General features: G+C 38.4%; 1 protein-coding gene across 3 annotated transcripts in view; it reads left to right on the plus strand.

Annotated features, from left to right (window-relative positions):
• Nucleotides 1–708: 708 nt before the first annotated feature.
• TWSG1 (twisted gastrulation BMP signaling modulator 1) overlaps nt 709–26,218 on the plus strand; it is a 115,864-nt gene continuing 90,354 nt past the window's right edge. Inside the window, exons 1-2 of one of the 3 annotated variants that reach the window (XM_055238436.2) lie at nt 709–1,037; nt 3,286–3,445. In XM_055238436.2, the coding sequence (XP_055094411.1) occupies nt 3,323–3,445 (123 nt within the window). In that variant the 5' untranslated portion in view covers nt 709–1,037; nt 3,286–3,322. The remainder of the gene's footprint in view (nt 1,038–3,285; nt 3,446–26,218) is intronic. The other 2 variants (XM_063641146.1, XM_055238417.2) reach the window with 2 other exon arrangements.

A 26,218-nucleotide genomic window follows, 5' to 3' on the forward strand; every position in this document is an offset into this window, starting at 1 on the left:
GTGGGAAAGAACGGAGTGTCATTCTCAAAGTTTTTAACCTACGTGCTAACCGCGCACCTTCTACCTAGGCTGCGCAACCTCCGCGCCCGGATCCACGGCGCTCCCTCCCGATGCAGAGCTCAGCGCCAGCCACTCACAAGGAGCCTGGCAAGTTTTATCGAATTGATGAACGAAGTTCGAAAGCTCCACCCTCGGAGATCCTTATTCAGGAGGTCTGAGGTAGATCTGGGAAACGCGCATTTTATATAAATCCTACCTCTGAAGGCAAACGACAAGGGTTCACGTGCCAGCTCTCCTCGGCGACGCGCTAGGCTACTCAGCGCCCCGAGCCTCGGCCTCGCATCCCTAGAACTCGGCCATGGCCGCTTCCTTACAGGGCAGCTGTGAGGAGTCCTGAGGAATTTTACCACACCGCATATCCTCAGCGTAGTGGCTAGCACATCACAAGGCTTTAATCTTAACACTGTTGATCTTAACACTGCAACTGAGGGGGCCCGGAGAATGGGCCTGACAGGAGGGTCTGTCGGAACCTGAGGGACTGGGGATCCCGGTGCGGAGAAGCGCGAAGGGAAATCGCGCTGAGCAGCCGGGGTGGGTGCGCCTGGGGGCGTGGCCTGAGGGCCGGCAGGCGGGCGGGAGACCGCTGTGGAGGCGTGGCACGAGGGAGGGGCGAAACCGGGGATGCGGCGGGGGCGTGGCGTGTCGGAGGGGCGGGGAGTGGGCAGGGCCGAGATGGGGGCGTGCGCGCTGACCTGAGCGCCAGGGGAGTGAGAGACGCCTCCTGGCGGGAGCTGGCGGCTGTGGACCCCAGCAAGAGCGGAGGGGAAGAGGGGAGCTGGGGCGGGGAGCAAGGAGCCGGGAGGAGGGCGGCGGGCGGGCCTGTCTCTTTAAGGTGCCCGAGGCTCGCGGGCGCTGCGCTGCGGGGACGGCGGGAGGCGCGGCCTGGCCTCGCACTCAAAGCCGCCGCAGCGCTCCCCGGGCTCTGCCTACCCGGCGGGGATCTAGGGGTGGGCCACTTCGCGGGACCGCGGCGCAGGGTGAGCGGGAGCGGCTGGGGGGTTGTGCAGCCTCTTGGCCGGGAAGGGGCCGGGCGCCGAGCTCGGCCCTCTAGAGGCCCGGGGCCGCGGCGAGCTTCGCGGGGGCCGGGAGAAGCCTGGGCCCGACTGCGCGGAGGACAAAGTGGGGGTGCTGGGCGCAGGCGCACAGGCCGGACGCCGGGAGCCGGCAGCATCTCTGCGCCTCCTCGGTCCAGACCATCTTTGGGCCGGCCCGCGTCCTCCGCAGCCCCCGTCGGCCGAGCCGGGATGGGGGTGGTTCCGGGTGCCCGGTCCCCCGCGCCGCTACCGGCCTCTGCCTCGCGGGGCGTCCGGCTCCTTCGGGGCCCTGGCACCGCTCTACAGAGGCTCTGCTCTGCCCTGGTCGCTGTCAGTGCCATCTCCCTTAACGAGAAACTGAGCGTGATGTATGAGAAACAATTTTGATACATGATGGTTTCTAACTCCTTAAGTCCTTTAATTCTGTTACCTGATTTCGACATGGCTGTAGTTACTTGAATACTTTTTCCGGTGAAATTTCGGGAGTAAGATGAATTTGTGGAACATTTCATAAGACAACCGTAAAAGTTGGGGAATGGGGGAAATCCCAGTTTTCGTGGTTGTAGGATGAAAACTAGTTCCACGACAATTAGTTTCCAGATAACCCTATTTGGCCTCCGCAAATATGTACTTGTCGCTCCAGAAATCATCCTACTTGGTATGCGGCGTTAGATACATTAGAAAATTAGGTTACTAACGGTCTTTAGGGAATGCTTTGTGAGCCTCAGTAACGATCACCAGGGTTTTCTCTTTCAAAATTGACTCATACCAGGTCCAAAGCCCCTTATTCTTTTCACCCTTTTATTGTTTTTCCTTTAATGTACTTTGTAACACTTAGAATAAAAGTTTAGAGTAATCATAAATGCCCCCATAAACTCACTATTTATCCCTCTTACGTCAGTAATTTATTTTAATTTATTATGTTTGACAGGGAGGTGTTTTAACCTGAAGAAATGATATCTTCCCGTATTTAAAGTTTAATAACTATGTATACTGTTTGGCCTCTGTCAGACTGTGTTTGTGCTTGTCTTTTTTCCTTCTTCTTTTTGAACTGTAGTATCTTCTTAATAACTTTGAAGAATGTGTGGTACTAATAGAATTAAAAGAATATCTTGGCCGGGCGCGGTAGCTCACCCCAGTAATCCCACACTTTGGGAGGCCGAGGCGGGTGGATCACCTGAGGTCAGGAGATTGAGACCAGCCTGCCCAACATGGTGAAACCCCGTCTCTACTAAAAATACAAAAATTAGTGGGGCGTGGTGATAGGCGCCTGTGATTCCAGCTACTCGGGAGGCTGAGACAGGAGAATCGCATGAACCCGGGAGGCGGAGGTTGCAGTGAGCCGAGATTGCGCACTGCACTCCAGCCTGGGCGACAGAGCGTCTTAAAAAAAAAAAAAAAAAAAAAGAATATCTTCACATTCTAATAATCACCTAGAGTTCTTAATGCAATTAATAATTTACACAGCCTTTTGTTATTTGCTCAATTATTTAAGAAGTGACTCTGTGAACTCTACTTCTTGCTTTGAGCTGCTTTATTCTGTCTAAATAACCCTAGAATAATTTCCATTTAAAATTTTGTTTTGATTCTAAGAATTAAAATTAAATATCTTAAAATTATAATACAATATTAATAGTTTTATATGGGCTTAAAGTTGAACAATGGACCTAAAACTAAAGCTGAATAGTAGCAGTGCAGTATTGAAACTAGTTATTTGCCTGATATACTCTCAAGTTACTGAGGGTTTAGATATACTGTACTTTCACAGTCACCATTTCTGGGTAGTCTGAGAACTGTAGTGTTCTAGGTCCTTGAAGATGGCTATGAAGCCATTATTATATAAAATTATTGTTTATTTTTGAATGTTTATATAATCTTTCATTGAGAATGATCTTTAAATGATCACTCAAAAGTTTTTTGAAGGCCATGCATGGTGGTATTGTCTGTAGTCCCGGATAACTGGGAGGCTGAGGTGGGAGGATCACTTGAACCCAGGAATTGAAGGCTGCAGTGAGCTATGGTCACACCACTGTACTTCAGCCTGGGCAACAGAGCAAGACTCTAAAAAAGAAAGAAAAAGTATATTGACACAAACAATGAGTCTTAGTTTATGTTTTGTTTCTCATTTTTATATTTGTTTTTACCCTAGCACTTGCCTTTGAATTAAAGTTGTGTGTGTTTGTTTGTTTAGCTTCCTGGGAGTTACTGATCATCTTCTTTGAAGAAACATGAAGTTACACTATGTTGCTGTGCTTACTCTAGCCATCTTGATGTTCCTGACATGGCTTCCAGCATCACTGAGCTGTAACAAAGCGCTCTGTGCTAGTGATGTGAGCAAATGCCTCATTCAGGTAGGGCTAAGGGTACTTTTATTAATATTGAAATATATTGTAGAGCAGAAACATTATGTTTATATACAGATATAGAGTGCATATATCATATAGAGTAAGACCTGAGTATTGGGTCAGGGCCTGAGGTACTGAATCATGACACACAGGTCTGGATTTTTACCCTCATAGCAATCATATATATAGGCAAGGTTAGATTCAAGAAGTTCAATACTGAGTATAATATCCTGTTGTATAAACTTGTCATTACAAGGTGATGAGCACTCTATTCAGATGATTTAATCTGTGTAATCTAATTAACATAGCAAAGAGGTTCAATGACTGTATTTAGAAAAATAATTAGCTGGTCAAATAATAGATAAATCGTTACCCTAAGAATGATGTATAGTTGTCTATTGCTATGTAACAAATTACCCCAAAACATAGCAACTTAGTGCAATAAACATGTATTATTTCATGCAGTTTCTGAGGGACTGGAAAGTGGGAGCAGTTTAGCCAGGTGGCTGTGGCTCAGGGTCTCCCACAATGTTGCAGGCAAGTTGTTGGCTGGGATTGGAGAATCTGCTTCCAAGATACTTCGCAGTTTTATCTCTTCCAGTCATCAAGGCAGGCCTCTTAATGTAGCCACCACTCTCATTTTTCTGCGGAGAAAAGTAAGAGTAAGTAATGTGGCTAAGTTACCAGGCTGGTATTGAACTCCTGATTAGCTTCCTTTCTAGTTGCAGGCTGTGCACTCAGAAATTCAGTAACCACACACATTAGCATTCTGTGTAAAGTATGAGTCAGCTAACATGACTGTAACCCTCACTTGAGAGTAATTGTGTATATGTGCTAGAGTGACAATTGTTTTTATACATCAGAAGCATTTTGTGCTTATTTCTGACATTTTGGTCCTTCTCGCTAATAGTTGGAATTCTACTTGCCCCCATTTCGTATTCTGATAACCCTAACTTTGCATTTCAACCAAAACATTTAACTAGAGAAGTGTGTTTGTTGTTCAGTTTTTAACTTTTTTGCTGTGGACATTTTCATTTATAAAAGGAGAAGAATATAATGAACCATCCATGAATAGTTACTGCAGTCACTACCTCATGGCTACTCTTATTTTATCTATACCCTCCTACACTATCCACTCCCAGCTCTGTTTTAATTTCAAGCAAATCCCTTGATACTGTTTTGTTGATAATTCTAATATGTATCTCTAAAAGAGAACTCTTTACCAACATAGCTATTAGACCAATTTTACAGTTTAAAAATTAACACTAATTCTTTAATCACCTAATTTTGTATGTGGAAATCTTAATAAGGCACGCCTGCTTAGGCTTGTGTTGGCTGGAAATTTTGTGTCTGCACATGAAGCCCAGTTTTGGGCTATGGTCAGATGAGGAGTCTGTGGTACCTTCCCGGTTGTTTCAATGTAGCTTCATTATTCATTATTCAAAATAAAGTCTCATAACATTTGCTGCATTCATGTTTAGATGGAAATTCTCTTAAATTCCAAATTATATTCTTGACTCTTCAACTCTATAACTTGCATTAGTTCAAGTAATTAAAAATTTTACTTTGGCCAGGCGCAGTGGCTCATGCCTCATAATCCCAGCACTTTGAGAGATTGAGGCAGGAGGATCACTTGAGCCCAGGAGTTTCAGACCAGCCTGGGAATCACAGTGAGACCCTGTCTCTACAACAAATAGTTTTTTAAAAATTAGCTGGGCATGATCATGTACACCTGTAGTCTCAGCTACTTGGGAGGCTGAGGCAGGAGGATCATTTGAGCCCAGGAGGTTGAGGCTGCAGTGAGCTATGATTGTACCACTGCGCTGAAGCCTGGGTGACAGAGCAAGACCCTGTCTCAAAAAAAAAAAAAAAAAAAAATTGTACTTTATTTAAAATACCTTGCTTTTAAAGGGAGTATTTAAAAGAGAAAGCTTTTGGTTAATATGGGTAGATAATTGCAAAGGTTTTTTTGTTTGTTTGACTCTTTAAAAATTGTTTGGCTCTATTACAGCTTACTATAGCCTTGACTTCCCAGGCTCCAGCGATCCTCCCATCTCAGCCTCTGGTGTAGCTGGGACTACAGGCACACGGCACCATGCCTGACTAATTTACTTTGTATTTTTGGTAGAGACGGGGTTTTGCCATGTTGCCAAGGCTGGTCTCAAACTTCTGAGCTCAGGCGATCTGCCAAGGCTGGTATCAAACTTCTGAGCTCAAGGAATCTGCCGCCTTGGCCTCCCAAGTGCTGGGATTACAGGTGTGAGCCACCGTGCCTGGCCAATTAAAAAAATTTAAAAAATTACAATTATAAAAATTATCTGGGCATGGCGGTGCATGCTTGTAATCCCAGCTACTTGGGAGGCTGAGGCAGGAGAATCACTTGAACCCAGGAGGCGGAGGTTGCAGTGAGCTGAGATCGTGCCACTGCACTCCCACCTGGGCGACAGAGCAAGACTCTGTCTCAAAAAAAAAAATTGTAAAAAAAAAAAATACTTCAAAATGTAAAGAGTACTATATCAGTGTAAAAAAACTGGAAAAGCAAATGGAGCTTCACCTAACTCAAATGGTGATTCTAGTAAACAAAATCAGCTAGGATGTATTTTCAGTCACAAATTCATGGATGCTGACATTTCTGATATTCCTGTTGTTGCTTCAGAGCCAGAAAACATCAAACTTTTTTCTGGAGTAGTGGACACAGCTTTCCTGGTGGATGATAGACTACTTGGGGTTAGAAAAGATCTAGGGTTCAGCCGGGCGTGGTAGCTCAAGCCTGTAATCCCAGCACTTTGGGAGGCCGAGGCAGGCGGTTCTCAAGGTCAGGAGATCGAGACCATCCTGGCTAACATGGTGAAACCCTGTCTCTACTAAAAATATAAAAAATTAGCCGGGCATGGTGGCGGGCACCTGTAGTCCCAGCTACTCGGGAGACTGAGGCAGGAGAATGGCATGGACCCAGGAGGCGGAGCTTGCAGTGAGGTGAGATCGTGCCACTGCACTTCAGTCTGGGCGACAGTGCAAGACTCCGTCTCAAAAAAAAAAAAAAAAAAAAATGAAAAGATCTAGGGCTCAAATATTGAGGATTTTCTTGTTGGTTTATTTACAAACATTTATTGAGTGTTGAAATGAAATGTGATTAGTTCCACTCTTCACCTGGTTTTGTGGACTCCCAAACTCTAGCAGATTATTTCACATTCTGATCTTTAGTTTCCATGTGTTCCTCTTACTATGGCTGTGTGGCAAACCACCCCAAAAACCAGTGGGTGGAAACAACACTTTGCTCACGAATTTGCATTCTGAGCAGGGCTCTGTGGAAGAGTTCATCTCTGTTCCACGTGGCATTAGCAGGGCGGCTTGAAGGTGGTGGGGGTGGAATTATCTGAAACAGCACTATAGATAGAGCTTTCTGCGATGATGGAAAAGATCTACATCTACCCTGTGCAATACAGTAGAATCTAGCCATACGTGGCTACCAAGTACTTGAAATGTGACTAATATGACTGAAAATCTGATTTTAAATTTAATTCAATTTCAATTTCATTAGCTGCATAGCTGCATATGACTAGTGGCCACTGTATTGGACATTGAAAATCTGAAGGTTCACTGATAAAGTCTAATACCTGGGCTGGGAAGATTCTTCAGGTATACGTCTCTTCCTGACTTCTCTTCCCCTTCCTCCCTTCTCTATCCCCATCTCCCTCCCTCTCTCCCTTTCCCTCTCTCTGTGTATATATGTGTGTGTCTCTGTGGTCCTGCTATATGATCTCTTCTGTGGGTCCACCTGGATTTAAGTGGAGGGAACATAGGCCCTACCTCTGTTGGAGGAGTGACAGTGTCATGTTGTAAGCTGAACATGTGGATGGGATATAATGGTGTGGCCATCTGTGGAAAATATACTCTGCCACATATAAACTGTAAAGTGAATTGGCTGGCTAGGTGAGCTCAAAATTTTCTTCTAGTTCTAGGCAGTTTTAAAGAAAGAAACCAACTATTAGGTGTCAAATGTTCTCTTTTTTTCATCAGAGTAATAAATTATTAAATTATTAGAATGATACATAGTGAAAAAATGAATCCCTTGATCTAATTCTCCCTACTCATTCTATTACCCTGGGAAAACCACTTTTAATCTAACTCTTATATTTTTACTTCTGTTAGTAACTTTTAGCCATATGCCTAAATAATATGCTTGTACTACTGTTTCTTATCAGTTTTAGATGTTATATATCTAAAATTGCCTTTCTGCTATAACAGATAAGGTCATAGCTCATCATGTCATCCTTCCCACTCCTGCCCTGCCACACTTGTATCACAGTTTTGAGTTTATCTCTTGGTCATTTTTTCAATTTCTTCAATATATTTAAGGCTTTCTATTTTGTTCTATCAACTAGAGATACTATCTCTTTATTCCTGATGTAAGTGGAGAATATTAATAGTCTCCTTTCCTTTTAAAGTTTATTTTATTTTTATTTTTTTAGCAATGAGACAGACTATAAGTGAGTTTTAAGAACAGTGCATTTCTTTAGGGAATCGAAGAGAGGGTTTGTTTGGGTTCCAGTCTTGGGAGATCATGTGCATCTACCATGATTAACATCATAGAAAGTGAAGAAATCAGTTTTTTCCCTTGCGTTTATGAGTACCGCCCTCAAATTTTTCTACTTTTGGCATTCTGATGGGCTACTTTTGGAATTCTGATGGGCTGCATCAAAATCTGTGGGGAACGGAGTGTTACCTGTACTTTTACTTTTATATTGTCAAGGTTGATAACATCTATATTCTGAGAGGCTGCATAGTATAATGGTTAAGAGTATGAACTCTGGAACCAGGCTATCTGAATTTGGATCCAGTTTTGCCACTTACTGGTTGTATGACCTTGGGCAAGTTAGTTAATCTCTCAATGCCTCAATTTCCTCATCTGTAAAGTAGGGATAATAACCATACTGTGCGAGTATTGTGAGGATTAGGTGTAAAGTATTTAGAGCAATGCCTGGCACGTGAGTGCACTATAGGTAATTACTAACCTTATTTCTCTGTTTTGTAACTCTGTTTGAATCTTCTAATGCTTTATTTACAGGTATATTCTAAAACTGGCAATAAATCATGTTTATATTATAATGATTATATAAATATTGTTGGCTGTTGACTGTATAGTCACATAGGTACTATGATTACATTTCCCTTCTTGAATGATTTTGTTTTTCTTGAGTTTCTCATTATCTTTCTTTACCTTGTATCATCAATCATTAGCACCTTATATTGTTTTAAGTACTTAATGTATTTTTCCTCCCAAATGGAGCCTTCAGTCTTGATGTTTCCAGACTTAACTGATTGCAATCTAGGTCTGATGCAAGCTGTCTTATGGTGACTTTCCATCATTACTTTCCCAAGTTGGTTCCACTGTTTCTTGGATTTCATATCTTGTTGTTTTTAACAGTAACCCTCATTTTGTCCCAACATGCCCTCAAGTAACTTCCTGAGAAAGCCTGTGTGGAAAGTAAGCTTTCTGGGTCCTGCATGTCTTGAAAATGTATTTATTCTCACCTTTCACCTGACTGATGGTTTGCCTGAATACAGAATTCTATGTTAAATTCTTTTCCCTCAGAACTTTGGAGACATTTCTCTATTATCTAATAGCATTCCATATTGCCAATAAGAAGTCTGATGCCAGTCTCTTATTCTTTATAGGTAACTTTGTTATATCTTCTCTCTGGAAACTTTTAGTATCATCTAATTAGCCTTGGTATTGTGGAATTTAAACTGTTGAGTCTAGTGTTGGTCTTTTCATTCATTCTGTTTAGTATCTTGTGAGTCTTTTGGGGATCGGTTTTGAGCCAAAGACTAGGAAATGCCCTGTTTTGTTTTTTGTCATATATATATCTTGACCTAACATACATACATATATAACATATACATTTTATATAACATATTTTTATATAATATATAATTATGTATAATGTCCTGTTTTCTTTCTGGACCTCTTATTAGTATAAATCTAAGATGGATTCTCTGTTAGATCTTTTTTTAAAAAACAGTTTTATTGAGATATATGATTCATATATTATAAAATTTACCCATTTAAGGGTACAATTGAGTGGTTTTGGCATATCGACAGACTTGTGCAACCATCACCACAATCTAATTTTAGAACATTTTCATTACTTTAGAAGGAAACTCCATACCCTTTAGAAGTCATTTCCTATTCTCTCTCCCTACAAACCCTAGGCAGTTTACTTTCTCTCTACATGCTTGTTCTGGACGTTTAATATGAATGGAATCATACATTGTCTTTTGTGTCTGACTTCTTTCATTGAGCATAATGTTTTCATGGTTCCTGTGTGTTGTAACATATCCAGTATTTCATTCCTTGATCAAATAATATTCCACTGAACGGGCATACCACATTTTATTTATCCATTTATTGGTTGGTGGATATTTGAGTTATTTATATTTTTGGCTATGGTAGATAATACTGCTATGAATATTCAAGTTTTAGTGTGTGGATGTATCTTTGTTTTTTAAGAGATAAACTGTGTTACACAGGTTTGTTTACTGCCTGTGCACACAGGCAGTGGTGCAATCATTGTTCATTGTAACCTTGAACTCCTGGGCCCAAATGATCCTCTCACCTTGGCCTCCCAAGTAGCTAGGACTACAGGTGTGTGCCACCATACCTGGCTAATTAAAAAATTTTTTTGTGTGTGGAGACAGGATCTCATTATGTTGCCCAGGTTAGTCTTGAACTCTTGTCCTCAAGTGATCCTCCTGCCTTGGTCCCACAAAGTTCTGGGGTTACAGGTGTGAGCTGCTACAGACAACCCTGGATGTATCTCTTAATTTTTCTTTTGTATATACCTAGGAGTGGAATTGCTGGGCCATATGGCAACTCTGTGTTTAACATTTTGAGGAACTGCTGAAGTGTTTTCTAAAGTGGCTGCACTATTTTACATTCCCACCAGCTGTGTATGAGGGTTCTAATTTCCCTATAGCCTCACCAACACTTATCTTTCCTTTTTATTGTAGCACCTTTGTGGAGTGGTTATGATTTGCATTTCCCTAATAGCTAATGATGCTGAGCATCTTTTTATGTGCTTAGTGCGTGCGTGCATGCGTGTGTGTGTGTGTGTGTGTATGTATGTTTTGTTTTTGTTTTTTTCTGAGACAGGATCTTGCTCTGTCACCCAGGCTGGAGTGCAGTGGTGCAATCATGGCTAACGGCAACCTCAACTTCCTGGACTCAAGCAATCCTGCCACCTCAGCCTCCCAAGTAGCTGGGACTATAGGCATGCACCACCATGTCTGGTTAGCTTATTGTATATCTTTGGGGAAATACCTATTGAAAACCAGTGCTCTTTTGTGTGTGTGTGTGTTTGTTTTAGACAAGAGTCTCGCTCTGTTGCCCAGGCTGGAGTGCAGTTGCTCTATCATAGCTCACTGCAGCCTTGAACTCCTGGGCCAACACGATCCTCCTGCCTCAGCCTCCTGAGTAGCTAGGACTACAGGTGCGTGCCACCACACTCGGCTAATTTTTAAAATTTTTAAATTCTTTATAGTGATGGGGGTCTCACTATATTGCCCAGGCTGGTCTTGAACTCCTGGTCTCAAGTGATCGTCCTGCCTTGGCCTCTCAAAGCACTGGAATTACAGGTGTGAGCCACCACGCCCAACCCAGAACCTATGCTCATTTTAAAATTGGCTTATCTTTTTATTGTTGAGTTGTAAGAATTCTTTATATATTCTGGGCTCAAGACCCTTGTCAGATACATTATTTGCAAATATTTTCTCTCATTCTGTGTGTTGTCTTCTCTTTTTTTTTTTTTTTTTGAGACGGAGTCTCGCTTTGTTGCCCAGGCTGGAGTGCAGTGGCGCAATCTCGGCTCACTGCAAGCTCCGCCTCCCGGGTTCACGCCATTCTCCTGCCTCAGCCTCTCCGAGTAGCTGGGACTACAGGCGCCCGCCACCACGCCCGGCTAATTTTTTGTATTTTTAGTAGAGATGGGGTTTCACCGTGGTCTCGATCTCCTGACCTCGTGATCCGCCCGCCTCGGCCTCCCAAAGTGCTGGGATTACAAGCGTGAGCCACCACGCCCGGCCGTGTGTTGTCTTTTCAACTACTGTGTATCATTTGTATCACAAAAGTTTTACATTTTAATGACATCCAATGTTTCTATTTTTTTCTTTTGTTACTTGTGCTTTTGGTGTTGTATCTAAGAAACCATTACCTAAGCCAAAGTCATAAAGATTTTTTTTTTTTTTTTGAAGATCTATTTATTTATTTAAATTTTTTGCTCTGCAAAATTGACCAAAGTATGAAGATCATTTTAGTTGGTTAATATTTCTTTTTTTTTTTTTTTTTTAAGTCATAAAGATTTACTTGTATATTTTCCTATAAGAATTTTAGAGTTTTAGGCCAGGTGTGGTGGCATGTACCTGTAATCCCAGCACTTTGGGAGATGGAGGTGGGAAGATCGCTTTAGCCCAGGAGTTCAAGCCTGCAGTGAAGTAGGGATCCAACTTTATTATTTTGTATATGGATATCCACTTGTCCCAGCACCATTTCTCCCCTACTGAATTATATTGCCACCCTTGTTCAAAACCATTTCACCATAAATGGTTTATTTATGGACTGTCAGTTCTATTCTATTGGTTTATATCTCTATTTTTATGCTAGTACCACATTGTCTTGATGACGTAGTTTTGTAGTATGTTTTGAAATCAGGAAGTCTGAGTTCTCCAACTTTGTACTTTTTCAAGATTGCTTAGGCTGTTCTGGGTCCCTTGCATTTTCATATGAATTTTAGAATCAACTTGTCAATTTCTGCAATAAAGCCAGCTGGGATTTTCAAAAAATATATAATAGACTTTATTTTTTGAAAAAGTTTTAGGTTTACAGAAAAAATGAGCAGAGAGTATAAAGGGTTCCCATATACCCATTCCCCCCACATATCCACAGTTTCTTCTATTATTAACATCTTATATCAGTGTGGTATACTTGTTACTATTGATGAACCAATACCGATATGCTATTATTAACTAAAATCTATACTTTGCATTAGCATTAACTCTTTGCGTTTTACCTTTTTATGGGTTTTGACAAATGCATAATGTCTTGTATCTACCATTACAGTATCATTCAGAATAGTTATATTGCTCTAAAAATCCCCATAGCCAACCTATTCATCCCTCCCTACCTCCCCCCAGTCCCCTAGTAACCACTGATCTTTTTTACTGTCTCTATAGTTTTGACTTTTCCACAATGTCATATAGTTGGAATCATACAGAATGTAGCCTTTTAAAAGGGGCTTCTTTGACTTAGCAGTATACATTTAAGTTTCCTTTATGTCTTTTCATGGCTTGATAATGCATTTATTTTTATTGCTTATTGTTACCTAATAATATCCCATTGTATGAATGTACTTACTGATTAATATTGCACTCACTGATTAGTATGGATGTACCAGAGTTTGTTTATCCATTCACTTATTGAAGGACATCTTGATTGCTTCTAAGATTTAGTAGCTATGAATAAAGCTTAGCCAGGCATGGTGGCTCAGGCCTGTAATCCCAGTGCTTTAGGAGGCCACAGCAGGAGGGTCCCTTGAGGCTGAGAATTCAAGATCATAGTGAGACCCCCATCTCTACCAAAAGAAAAAAAAGTCTGGAGTGGTGGCGTGCATCTGTAGTCCTAGCTACCTGGAAGGCCCAGTAGGAGGATGGCTTGAGCCCGTGAGTTCAAGGCTACAGTAGGTTATAATCACACAACTGCACTCCAGCCTGGATAACCAAGCAAGACCCTGTCCCTATAAAATAACATAAAGCCGCTATAACCATCCATGTGCAGGTTTTGTGTGGGCATAAGTTTTCATTTCATTTGGCTAAATACTAAGGAGTGTAATTGCTGCATTGTAGGGTAGGACTATGTTTAGTTTTGTAAGAAATTGCTAAACTGTCTTTCAAAGTGGCTGTACCATTTTGCATTCCTACCAGCAATGAATGAGAGTTGCTATTGCTCCACATCCTCACCAGCATTTGGTGTTTTAAGTGTTTTGGATTTTCACCATCTAAATAGGTATATAGTGGTATCACATTGTTTTAATTTGCAATTCTCTAATGACATATGATGGAGAGCGTCTTGTACTTATTTGCCATTTGTATACCTTTTTTGGTGAGGTGTCTGTTAAGAATCTCTGGCCCATTTTTTAATTGGGTTGCTTACTTTTTTTATTGTTGAGGTCTCTGTATGTATGTTTTATGTAGCAGTCCTTTATCAGAAAAGTCTTTTGCAGATATTTTCTCCTGGTCTATGGCTGGTCATCGGATTCTTTGGAGAGTATTTTTTGCAGAGCAGAAGTTTAAAATTTCAATAAAGTCCAGCTTATCATTTATTTCTTTCATGAATTGTGGCTTTGGTATTGCCAACTAAGATTTAATAGGGATTGCATTGAATCTGTAGATCAATTTGGGGAGTACTGTGTTGCCATCTTAGCAGTATTATGTCTTTGTTTCATGAACATGTGTGCCTTTCCTTTTATTTGGATTTTCTTTCATTTCTTTCAACAATATTTTGTAGTTTTCTGTGTATTACATTTCTTTTGTTAAATTTATTTATAAGTATTTTATTCTTTTTGATGTTATTGTTAGTGGAATTGTTCTCTTAATTTCATTTTTGGATTGTTCATTGCTTCTGTATAGTGTATTAGCTCTTTTCTATCCCATCATACCTTCTTACTCCATATTCTGGGAAATTTCCTGACCTTACCTTTGGACTCTTTCTATTGAATTGTTCAATTTTAGCAATAACTTTTACATTTCAAGAGCTCTTATTTATTGCTTGTTAGTTTTTCCTATTAACATTATTTACTTGTTTTTGGATGCATTATTTTCTTCAGTGTCTTCGAGGATACTTATTGGAATTTTTTTTGCTGGTGGAGGAGGTGTCCCCTTCCCCCAACTCTGTTACCTGGATTATCTCTTTTGAGATCTTTTTTTCTTTTATGTCTTTTTTATGTGTCAGGATTTCTTCAAATGTATACATTCTTTAGTTGTCCATATATAGTTAAGAATGAGGCAGTAAAACCTGGTTGGGAGATCCATGTATTAATATAGGACTTACAGACTGGACTTAGAGCAGAGGACACTTGGGGATAAGGAAGGCCTTGATGCTGGAATGTGTTCTCTGCTCTGAGGCTAATCATCTTCCTGAAGAGAATTGTTGGTTATTTGTTTATTTTGATTGGCTGATTTTCTTGTTGTGATTGGGCGTGAGTAGATGGTCAGTAGATGCCTAGTTCTTGTCTTTTTGGTCTATTGTGGGAGTAGCCTAACTGATCTGACAGAAACCTGAACTTGAACATCCTCTTTTTATCCCTGTTCTCTTTAGTTGGAGAATGGTTTGGCTCTTGGTATTTCATGTGCCAGTGATTGTTAACTGGGGCCCTGGACCTCTTAAGGGATATCCCCTGGATTATATTCAGGAGATCCCCAGGATTATATTCAAAATTGCCTGTGCACAGTTTTCTGGGGAAAAGGTCCACAGCTGTCAGGAGGTTCTCACAGCAGGTAAACCTGAAAAGGTTAAACATTGTTGTGGCTTTGCTTTGCATTCCAACATACTGAGTTATTAAAATTCCACTTTCATGTTCAGCAAAGTACAGGGCACATTGACATTTTAGATAACGAGAGCTGGTTTTCCCCTTAAACTTGCAGAAGATATACAGAAATGAATACAATAAGGTGGAAGATAAGTACTTTAAGAAAGACAAAGATGCAATGCTATAAAAGTTTATAAAACGATATTAGTTCCCTTGTAGTGGGAATTTAGATTTCTTTTTGTTAAATTGGTTTAGTTCGAACAACATTTGTAATGTTGAACTGTTGTACTATTCAGATAAATTAGAACATTTGTTTATATTGCATCCTCTGCACTTATAACTAAGTATGAAAAATTTTCCCTGGAAGCTCTTATGTAAATATTTTTTACCAGCATAGTTGCAAAGCAGTACAGTCATTCCTGCCACTCCTACAAGTTGCTGTGCCTAAGGGTGGTCCCTATATAAATATTTATTTTGTGCTTTTAACAGGAAAGAAATCTAACTTTAAACATCAAGAAAGTAAAACTGTCATCTTGGTGTACTTCCTTGGTCATCTAATGAGGGGTTTAGCTATCCTGTTTCAGGAAAAAAATAAATTTGGTAATATGGGATTTTCCTTTAAGAAGATCTTTACTACTTTCCCCTGCTGCTTTTGTGAAAATAATTTTTAAAATTTGGATCAATATTATGCTATACCCCAGAAATCTCAAGTCCCATTTTGTATTAAGAGTGGAAAAACCCTATATTAACTTGTGAGTACTTTGGCTAATATTTGTGATAGTTTTTAGGATGACATAAACATTGTATTTCATGAAAATATTAAAAATTGGGTTCAGAGATAATGCATCATTTTAGTACTTTGTTGTCTGAACACTTGTTTAGCGCTTTTATGTGCTAAATTGACAGTCTGCTTTTTTATTCTAAAAATTGATTTAGTTATTAAATAAATCTTAAGTTTTCTGAAATAAGTTGGAATTTTAAAATAGTTTGCTTCTCATTAATAATTCTAGCTTTTAAAAGTATATTTTGTTTTAAGTTAAAAATATAAATAGTTCAGGTAAGTTTAGGGCTTCCTTAATTACAGTAAACTAAAGAATTAGCTTTCTTCTTTTTTTCTTAATCAATGCAAATTAGATTCTACTTTAGTCTCTTGCTATAGTTATCTTGATTTGTTAGTACACTAGTAATATTTTGGTTTGCAATGTAAAATGTTTTCACTTTTCTCTCATGAACATTATTTTCCTAAATTGTTTCTTTCCTCTTCATCCCATTTTCCTGCTCTTAAAAGTTGTGGTGCCATGGCTGGGTGCAGTGGCTCACGCCTGTAATCCCAGCACTTTGGGAGGCTGAGGCGGGCAGGTCACGAGGTCAGGAGTTCGAGAACAGCCTGACCAACATGGTGAAACCCCGTCTCTACTAAAAATACAAAAATTAGCCGAGCGTGGTGGTACGCACCTGTAATGCCAGCTACTCAGGAGGCTGAGGCAGGAGAATGGCTTGAACCCAGGAGGCGGAGGTTGCAGTGAGCCGAGATCATGCCACTGCACTCCAGCCTGGGCAACAGAGCAAGACTCCATCTCAAAAAAAAAAAAAAATTGTGGCGCTAACCTATTTTTGTCCTGTTTTGCTTCAGTTAACACCCCGTGAAAATCTCTGAAATTAATGTTCAAAGGTAATGAGTTAGGCCTGATATAATTTAAAGGAAAAATAAATCATTGTTTCCCTCCAAATGTTTAATACAGTTATAGTAGCTGCTAATATATAAATGGAGATTAAAATTTATTTTCACTAGTTGTTTCACCTGTTGCACTGTTAAAACAAAATGAGGATTTCATTGGGACACATGGACATTTTCAAACATACATAAAGTAGGAAAAATTGTAAAATAAACCCCCCCATTTATCCATTACTCAGCCTCAACAGTGATCAACATGTGGTCAGTCTCATCTGTACCTACTCCCAACTCACTCCAGCTGGATTCTTTTAAAGAAATTCACTGGGGGACTTGTACAGGAAGTAGGATTAGCATCTAAATGTTTGTTACTAGGTTTATATGAGAAAGAGGCACTATTTGATATATTTTAGTAATTCATATATATACATGAACTTGTATGCTGACTTATTTAGCCAAAAATAAGTACTCTTTTCAATACTGATTCATTTAAGTGTATGTTATTTTCAGGACAAAAGTTTACCAATCAGTTAGAATTTATAAAGAACAACATGCTAATGAGGTTGGGTTGATATTTCTCTCCTGGGTTTGAAGATTCATATGATGCCCTCCTTAAAGAGTATTAATATGGCAAAACAGATTTGTTATAACCCAATCTAATTATAATTGTTTATTCTTTTGAATAGGGGCTAATTGAAGATATTTTGTTTTTTTTAATTTATTTATTTTAAAATACACATTTGACCTAGGTAAAAGTAGTGTCAGCATAGGTATAATACTTCATTGATTACTTATGCTTACACAATATGCAAGTAAATACTTAATTAGATTTATTCCTACATTTCTGTTTTTTAACTCAAGATATTATAAATACTTAGTTTCCTTAATTTAAGAACTTCAGTTTGTATTTTTGAATATCTTTTGTAATTGTTCAAATGTTAAACTGGATCTTAAGAAGTCATAATATCCAAATAAATTAAATGTTTATTTGCTATTATAAAAATATATTTTCTACCTCCAAATTCAGAAAATACAGAGAAGTAGAAAAAAAGAATAAAACATTCTTAGTCCTATTATGCAAACACATACTATTCTTACTATTTTGATATAGCTCCCTCTGGTTTTTATTCTCTGTTTAGATTATTTTTAGCAATTTTATGGTATATACAACTTTTGTGTTTTACATTTTCACTAGCATTATTTTATGTTCCTTTGAAAAAAATTATGTTCGGTTAGAAAATTTCAGTTTTAGGTTAAAAGTAAATTAAAGCAATATATTTTCAGAGTTAGAATTGTCTTCTGCATTGCTTTAATACCAACTTACTGCTTCGTATTTTTCAATTTAGGTTTATTTCTTTAAAATTTATGGAGAAACCCCAGTGTACCATGCTGGGGTTTTTTGTTTTTTTTTTGTCTTTTTGTTTTTTTGTTTTTTGAGACAGAGTCTCGCTTTGTCACCCAGGCTGGAGTACAGTGGCTCCATCTCATCTCACTGCAACCTCCGCCTCCTGGGTTCAAGCGATTCTCCTGCCTCAGCCTCCTGAGTAGCTGGGATTACAGGCACGCATCACCACCCCCGGCTAATTTTGTATTTTTTTAGTAGAGACGGGGTTTCGCTATATTGGCCAGGCTGGTCTCAAACTCCTGAGCTCAAGCAATGCACCCACCTTGGCCTCCCAGAATCCTGGGATTACAGGCATGAGCCACTGCTCCCAGCCTGTTCACTGTTTTTAGATGTACAGTTTTATGATTTTTGACAAACATATAGTCATAACTACTACTATAATCAAGATAGAGAATATTTTTCATCACCCTAAAACATTCCCTTGTGCCCCCTTTGTAGTTGGACCTAGCTTTTTCCCTAGCCTCAGCCCCTGGCGACCACTGATTTGATTTTTTTTCTCTATAGATTTGCGTTTTCCAGAGTGTTATATAAAAGGAATCATACAGTATATAGCCTTTTGTTCAGTCTAGCTTCTTTCATTCAGTATAATGCTTTGAGATTCATCCATATTATTGTGTGTGTTGGGTAGTTCTTTCCTTTTTATTGATGAGTAGGATTCCGTTGTGTGGATGTACTGCAATTTGTTTATCCATTCACTGGTTGTTGGACCTTGCATGGTTTCCAGTTTTCAATAATTATGAATGATGTTGATACTTTCCCATATGGGTCTTTTTATGGACTTATGTTTTAATTTTTCTTGAGTAAATACCTGGGAATGGGATTGCTGGGTCACCGGAGCATTTTGATATTCGTTATCTCATTGGGATGCTGAAGTTTGTAAGGGAAAATCCAGGAACACCATTCCTTTTTTATGACTGGGAAACCGAGACTCGGTTACAAACAGCTTATGGGCTTAAAACCAGATCTTGTAAGTCCAAGTCATTTGCTATCTTTACTAGAATATAATGTTGTTTTCAATGATGTTTCCTTGTTTTATTATAGCAACAGGGTTAACAAATCTCTCAGATCTTTGCAACAAGAATGGAAATATTTATCAGTAACTGGGAGTCAATAAGATTCTTCCTCAAGTTGTTAGTTTCCATTTCTGGCCTAGAAATTTGAGAGTTCATATAATAAATGTTAACTCTTAAAGTCTAATCTTAGTCTTGGATAAATATCCTTCCCCTCAATTTATTTTGCATAAATAATTAATATCTCAGCAGAGCGTCAGTTGTATAGTCATGGCACTGCGTAACAACATTTTGGTCAATGGCAGACAACACATATGATGGTGGTCAAATAAGATTATAATACTGTATTTTTATTGTACCTTTTCTATGTTTAGATATGTGTAGACATGCAAATATTTACCACTGTGTTATAATTGCTTACAGTATTCAGAACAGTAACATGCTGTACAGGTTTGTAGCCTAGGAGCAATAGGCCATACCGTATAGCCTAGCGTTATAGCAGGCTCTACCATGTAGGTTTGTATAAGTATATACTGATATTCATATAACAACAGAATTGCCTAAGGACGCATTTTTCAGAATGTATCCCTATCCTTAAGCAATAAAGCATGACTGTATATGGAATAAGATTCTTCTCTAAAGATGATTGAATCTGTCTTCTGGCATTTAAAAATTTGAAATTCTCTGTCATATTGAAGGTTTTCCTTAATATAAATGTAGTAAAATACATTTTGAATGATTAGATTTTTCCCTCAAACTTTTCATCCTGCCAGACTTTCATTTCATATAAGCTTTTAAAACAGTTTGCCAAATTCTCTCTAAATACTCATGCTGGTCAATAGAGAGTAGCTCAAATGTATAAATTTCAGTTTTCCATTTAGTGTAAAGTTTTAATTTTTTCCCATCATAAAATTATTGAACAATGTGTCTACCAAACTTTAAGAACATCTAGCATAGTTATTTACACATAGAACATGTCTTATTCCATATTACCGTGCCTCTGACATGCAAGAGCGGTGGTGGTAGAAAAAGCCTTGAGTCAGAAGACCTTGTTTCAAAGCCGCAGTTGTGTGAACTCACAGAAATCATGAAACCACTCATTCTCAGCCTTCTCTTCTGCACATGAGGAACAACCACACTTTCTCTGTGACTTGCAGACTAGGGAAGCAGAAGATATAGTCATTAACCAGCTGAAGTGACAACAAAAAAAATTAAGTATTGCATTCCAAGTCACTGGTTTTGCAACTCTTAGCCAATGAGTCCAATTTTACCTTTACAAACAATGATTAAACTTGGGCAATAGCATTTCTAGTTGTATTCAGGTACTGAGAGTGAAAGATATAATAATGCCTTTGATTAAACAACCTAAAGAATTATCTAAGTTTAATTATAGGCTTATTCTTTCTAAGAGAGTAATAACTATAATTATTAAAACGTTAATTTAATGAAAAATAACTTTTATATTTCTCATTTTAACGTTTACAAAACAGGAATACCTAACCATAACTGGGGTCAAATTCTAGCCACTAATTGAATGAAGTTGTATAAATTTCATGACTTCACTTAAAAAATAAAGATAATAACTACATGAATCTTTATGAGATTCAAGACAATGCATATAAAATACTTAGCACAGTACCTGTAAGGGTTAAATAGAACCTTTTAAGGACTTTGGGGGAGGTGGTGGCAGTAAATAATTGGAAGCATTGAGTCAGTCTTTATTTTGGACTTCAGGGAACTTGGTATTTAGTTTTGATCACATGTTCCATTCAACTGAGCAGAACCCAAATTTAGTCATAGTGAGGTTAGTAAAATATATAAATAACCCAGTCCAAAGAGAAAATTCTGAATTTCAGCTCTACCGTATTTTCTGTTTAAGGAGTAGAGACTTTGAAATAATAGTAAAATAGAAACTGATGAAGTTTATGAAGGTGATAAAAAATGAGAAAGTAGACAAGGTGTGGAAAAGGATTAAGAATTTAATCACTGTTTCTGAATTTTGGCACATCGATGTACTATTATGCACTGATTAAATTATGTTGACAGATTTTTATGATAGAGAAATGCTATTTTTTAGATCAAGGTAGTATATAATCATTATTTTGTTAGACATGCATAGGAATTTACCAAAGGGGGAGGAATTTAGGGTTCTTTCTTTCTACTTTAGTAGATATTTTCCAAAGTCTTATATAATTAAAGAAATACTTTTAAAATTTTGGTAAAACCTTTCTTTTTATCTTGACTTTAGCCTTTCTGGTTATAGAAGACATGTGTTCTTATAACTGAAACAGCTAAGGGTAAAGTTTTCCTTTTTTTTTTTTTGAGACAGAGTCTCGCTCTGTTGTCCAGGCTGGAGTGCAGTGGCCCCATCTCGGCTCACTGCAAACTCCACATCCCAGGTTCACACCATTCTCCTGCCTCAGCCTCCTGAGTAGCTGGGACTACAGGCGCCTGCCACCATGCCCGGCTAATTTTTTGTATTTTTTGGTAAAGACGGGGTTTCACTGTGTTAGCCAGGATGGTCTCGATCTCCTGACCTTGTGATCTGCCCGCCTCGGCCTCCCAAAGTGCTGGATTACAGGTGTGAGCCACCACACCCGGCCTAAAGTTTTCTTTTTAAGTATTCTGAAGAACAGATTCTGCTTGATTTAAATGGGGCAGTTTTTATGTTTTTCTGTAATCCTTGTTTCATCACAGAGAGTTGTTGTGAGTTGTTTTTTCTTTTGTATTTTCAATACTTGAGTTCAAAGCACTTTACAAATGTTTATTTAGAAACATTCATCCTAACCGCAGCTTGCTTGCTGTTAAAAATATTATACATTTCTAAATATGTTCACAACCAAACATTATTCAATAATGTGATTTTTAAGGGCATGTAGAATGAATAGAAAAGAATGAATTACTTGATGAGCTTCATAAAGCTGCTATTTATAATTATTTGCATGTGGAAATTCATTGTTTCAGTTTGTTTCTTGACTTAAAAACAGTAGTCATAGAGTAGACATATTTTTGCTCTCTTGATTTGCAGTAAGATTTTAAATGCCATCTATTAAATTTGCCTATTATATTTCTCCTGAAAAGTAAGAGGTGTGTTTTTGAAAATGGGAAAGGCACAAATGCTGTTTTCAGGCACAAACTCCGTTTGCAAAAGGTGGGTTTGAGGAGCTTGTTTTTCTTATTTTGCCAATCTCCTAAAAAGAATGCTGACATGAGTTATGAAGAATAGAGAGTATTTGATGTATGTGGAGGCTCATTTACCCAAATTATGAACATTTCTTAATTTATGGTGATTAAATTTCTGCTTTATTAAGACAATGGTTTTTTAGTCTTTTCTGTAGTAAGGTAGAAAGAAAGAAAAATATTAGCCAGGATATTGTTGTTTGGTGCCCAACAAGTTTTAATAGTAGTTTTTACCATTAAAGTCTTAAACTGGATTTTTGTCTCTTTAACTGTACAGTAATGAAAGCTTATCTCTGTCGTTTCCCTGTTGTTTCTCCTTACCGTAGCTTTTCACGTTGTATTCTATCACTAAATTATAAAGCAGTAAGCATATGACTACAGCATATTACTCTCTTACACCAGTATGTAAAAGTGCAGGACAGGCATCTATTAAGAGGGTGTGAAATACATTTAATCTTCAGAGCTAGATAACCTGGACAAGTTCAAGCAACTTTTAAATAGGCTGTTAGTTTTAACTTTCCATTTGTTTGCAGTAATCTCATTCTCACCCACCTTTTCATTCTAGTTTAAAACACTTCACAAATACCTGACAGTAAAAGGCATAATGAATGCTTCACAGACTCAGATTTCTCTAATGGGAACCATTAAATTGACATTCATTTAAAAAAATTATTTGGCATAATATACAGTAATTCATTTAGCAAGCTACCATTTGGAAGCTGCAGAAAAAGGAGAGACTATATTCTTTGAATAAATTTGTTACTTTTCTAATTTGTTTCTCCTGAGTTAGTTTAGTTACTAATATAAATACAGGTTGAGCATTTCAAATCCAAAAATCTGAAATCCAGAATGCTCCAAAATCAGAAACTTTCTGAGCATCGACATGACATCAAAGGAAATGCTCATTGAAAGACTTTAGATTTTCGGATACGGGATGCTCAACTGGTATAATGCAAATATTACAAAATCCAAATAAACTCAAAATCCGAAACACTTTTGGTACCCAGCATTTCAGATAAGGAATACTCAACCTGTATAAGCAACTAAGATAGTAAAAGGATATTTTCTACATATAAAGTAAATTAAAATTTTTTAAAAAGCTTTATTTCTTGTGACTAAGTGCTAACCTTTATAAATCTAAAAAAAAATAAAAAAGATTGTTAGTATTCTTATCTGATGCTGTTTCTAAAAAGTGTATACTCAGAAAATGTTCTCTTACTCCAAAGACAAAGTATAGCTTTGGCAACTCTGTTTTTCTACATTTCCAACTAAGTTTGAGCTTGTCTGAATCAGGCATCACCAGTTTTGTGATGAAGCAGCTATACTTTAAGTCTCTGCCCTTTCAGTCTCTCTCTTTCTAATAGGCCCAGCAAAGTTACCTAATGTCTATGTCACATGAATGCAGCCTGAGCGTACAAAATTCTGCAGTGCTAAAATACTACAATGTGCATATATTAGGTCACACATATACACTTATATCAAACTAATGAATTAGTTAGGAAATAGCACAAGTGTTGATTCTTGAAAGTGCTGTATAATTAGCAAGGGGACTTTTGGAGACGAAAAACAACAACAAAACCCAAGGAATTAAAATCAGCGCTGCAAAAAATGTCATATTAGAATAATGGGCTGACTCTAATAGTGTAGAAATATAATAAGATGATTTAATAGGGATAAATATTATGATCTGTGTTTACATTTTAAAAGCACAGTATTGAGGTACAGAAATGAGAAATAATAGTTACATTGCACTAGTTAATTTTTAAAAACACACATATCAATAGCATTCCATTAGGTCTCAGATTTTTAAAATCTTACTGAAATGATTTGTTGGAATGGTTTGAAAGTAGCACAGTTGCTGACAGCATATTGCTACCCCAAACAAACAAATTTTAGGCTTCTTTAATTTTAAAAACTAGTGTTCACAATCAAGGAGGTAAGTGGGATTTTCTCCTTGGCTAGTTACTTTATGCGATAAGGAGGAGGAGCAGGGAAGGAGGGGGGCGATGGGGATGATGATGATTTAGGATTACCACACTTTCACCTAATGACAAAGCTAATGGCAGGGTTAACATCATGTCATGGGGAACAAGTGAAGAAACCATGGGAGTATTTGATCTAAAATGAGGACATGGGGGAATAAAAATAGAAATCATTTTGTTTTAAACAGGGCTTTTTTGGTTGGAAATAAATAAAGCCTACTCCGGTTGATATGAATATCTCAATGAAGAATATCTCCAACTGATAACAGTATCTCTAAGAACAGGAAGTGCAGCTGGCTGCAAAGGACTAGAACCAAGAACTAGAGCATTATTAGGAATCAGAATGGCGTCTTCCCTCCCTTCTCTTCTCCTTGTGACCATGAATGTCATGGTGCTTATCTTTGGAAAGTAGGAATGGGGGGCCACAGGATAATTTTTTACCTGTTATTTTGAAATGGCCTCCCCAGCACTAGCTTTGTATGATCCCCTAGTTCAAATTCCTAGCAGGGATTGACAATTATCTGTGTCTTACTTCCAAAATCTTGGAAGACAATCTGATTGACCAGCTACAGTCTGTTTTTTACTTGTGTTCCAATTATTTGTAGCCAGAGAGAAGAAAGGTCATATAGTTCAAAACAGAGCTGCAGACAGACAGGGTGGGAATCAAAGGCAGGTAGCAGCCAATCAGGGCAGACATTCCAAACTGTCCAGTGCAGGTGCCATGAAAAATTAGAATGGCTTTGTTGAAGAGAAATTGTATTTGGAGGAGGGGGATCTTAAGGAGCAGGCTTCTGGGAATCAGCCTTCAGTTCAACAAAAGAAAACACTTAAAACTTTGTAAGATTAAGACCGGCTACTTTGGATTATTAAGTTCCTTGTCAGCTGTGGGCTGCAATGGCCATATGTTGATGGAACACTATAGAAGCAAATCAGGTGTTAGATGGAGGGATGGTTCTGTTGACCTGTGAAGTTCCTTCTAAGCCTGAGAGTAAAATCAGTTTTTTCATAAGTTATTTCCACCAAAATAATAAAATATTAATGTTTTTCTTATAAATATATATGGTATCTTAAACCAGGGAAAGTAAGTAATCAGCGGTGGCTACGGAATTTCCATTTCAGTTGCATTTGTTCAGGACTGGCAGTCTGGTGGCAAGGGGAGGGCAGGGGCAAGTGCTAAAGGAATTGCTTTAGGACTTCATGTACAGAGCAAGCTATCTTAGCTCTTGTGGAATAACAAGCCACCCTAAAGTTTAGTGGGTTAAAACAATAGCCATTTATTTAACTCTTGTTTCTGTGGGTTGACAGTTTGAGCCTGGATCAGCTGGGTGGTTTTCTGGCCTTATTCCCGTGTCTGTTGGCAGCTGCTGGTTGGTTGGAAGCTGGCTGATCTAGGATGGCCCCAGGTGGACTGACTTGTCCACATGGCCATATCCTGGCTTCATATGGCAGCTGGGCAAAGTTCTAAGAGAAAGTGTGGATGCACTCAAGGCTTCTTGAGGTCTAAACTCAGAAGTGACATAATCTCATGTCCACCAAACTCTGTTGACCAGAGTGAATCTCAGGATCACCTAAATTCAAGAGGTCTAGAAATTGACCCTGTCCTTTTATCAGAGGAGATGCGAAGCTACATTGCAAAGAGGGGAGACCTAGAGAGGGGAATAATTGCCACCTTCTTTGTAAATAATGTACCATACAGAGCACACTGTTTTCTGTATCATGGAACAATAAAAATAGAATTTCCAAAGTTCTTTTACTCACATTTTACATATTGAGAAACCCTACAAGTTGGCTATTTGTTTAAATTTGGACAATGAATATAATAACTGAGAAGCAGGTTTTGTTCTTGTACTGAATTATTCGTTGAGGTTGTGTGGGTAGTCAAGTTATGGGTTATAAAATAAAATATTTTCCTTATTTCAAAATAAGGTAAAAGCATTCAAAGTATGTT

This window comes from Symphalangus syndactylus, chromosome 1, assembly GCF_028878055.3.
Source record: "Symphalangus syndactylus isolate Jambi chromosome 1, NHGRI_mSymSyn1-v2.1_pri, whole genome shotgun sequence".
Taxonomy (NCBI): domain Eukaryota; kingdom Metazoa; phylum Chordata; class Mammalia; order Primates; family Hylobatidae; genus Symphalangus; species Symphalangus syndactylus.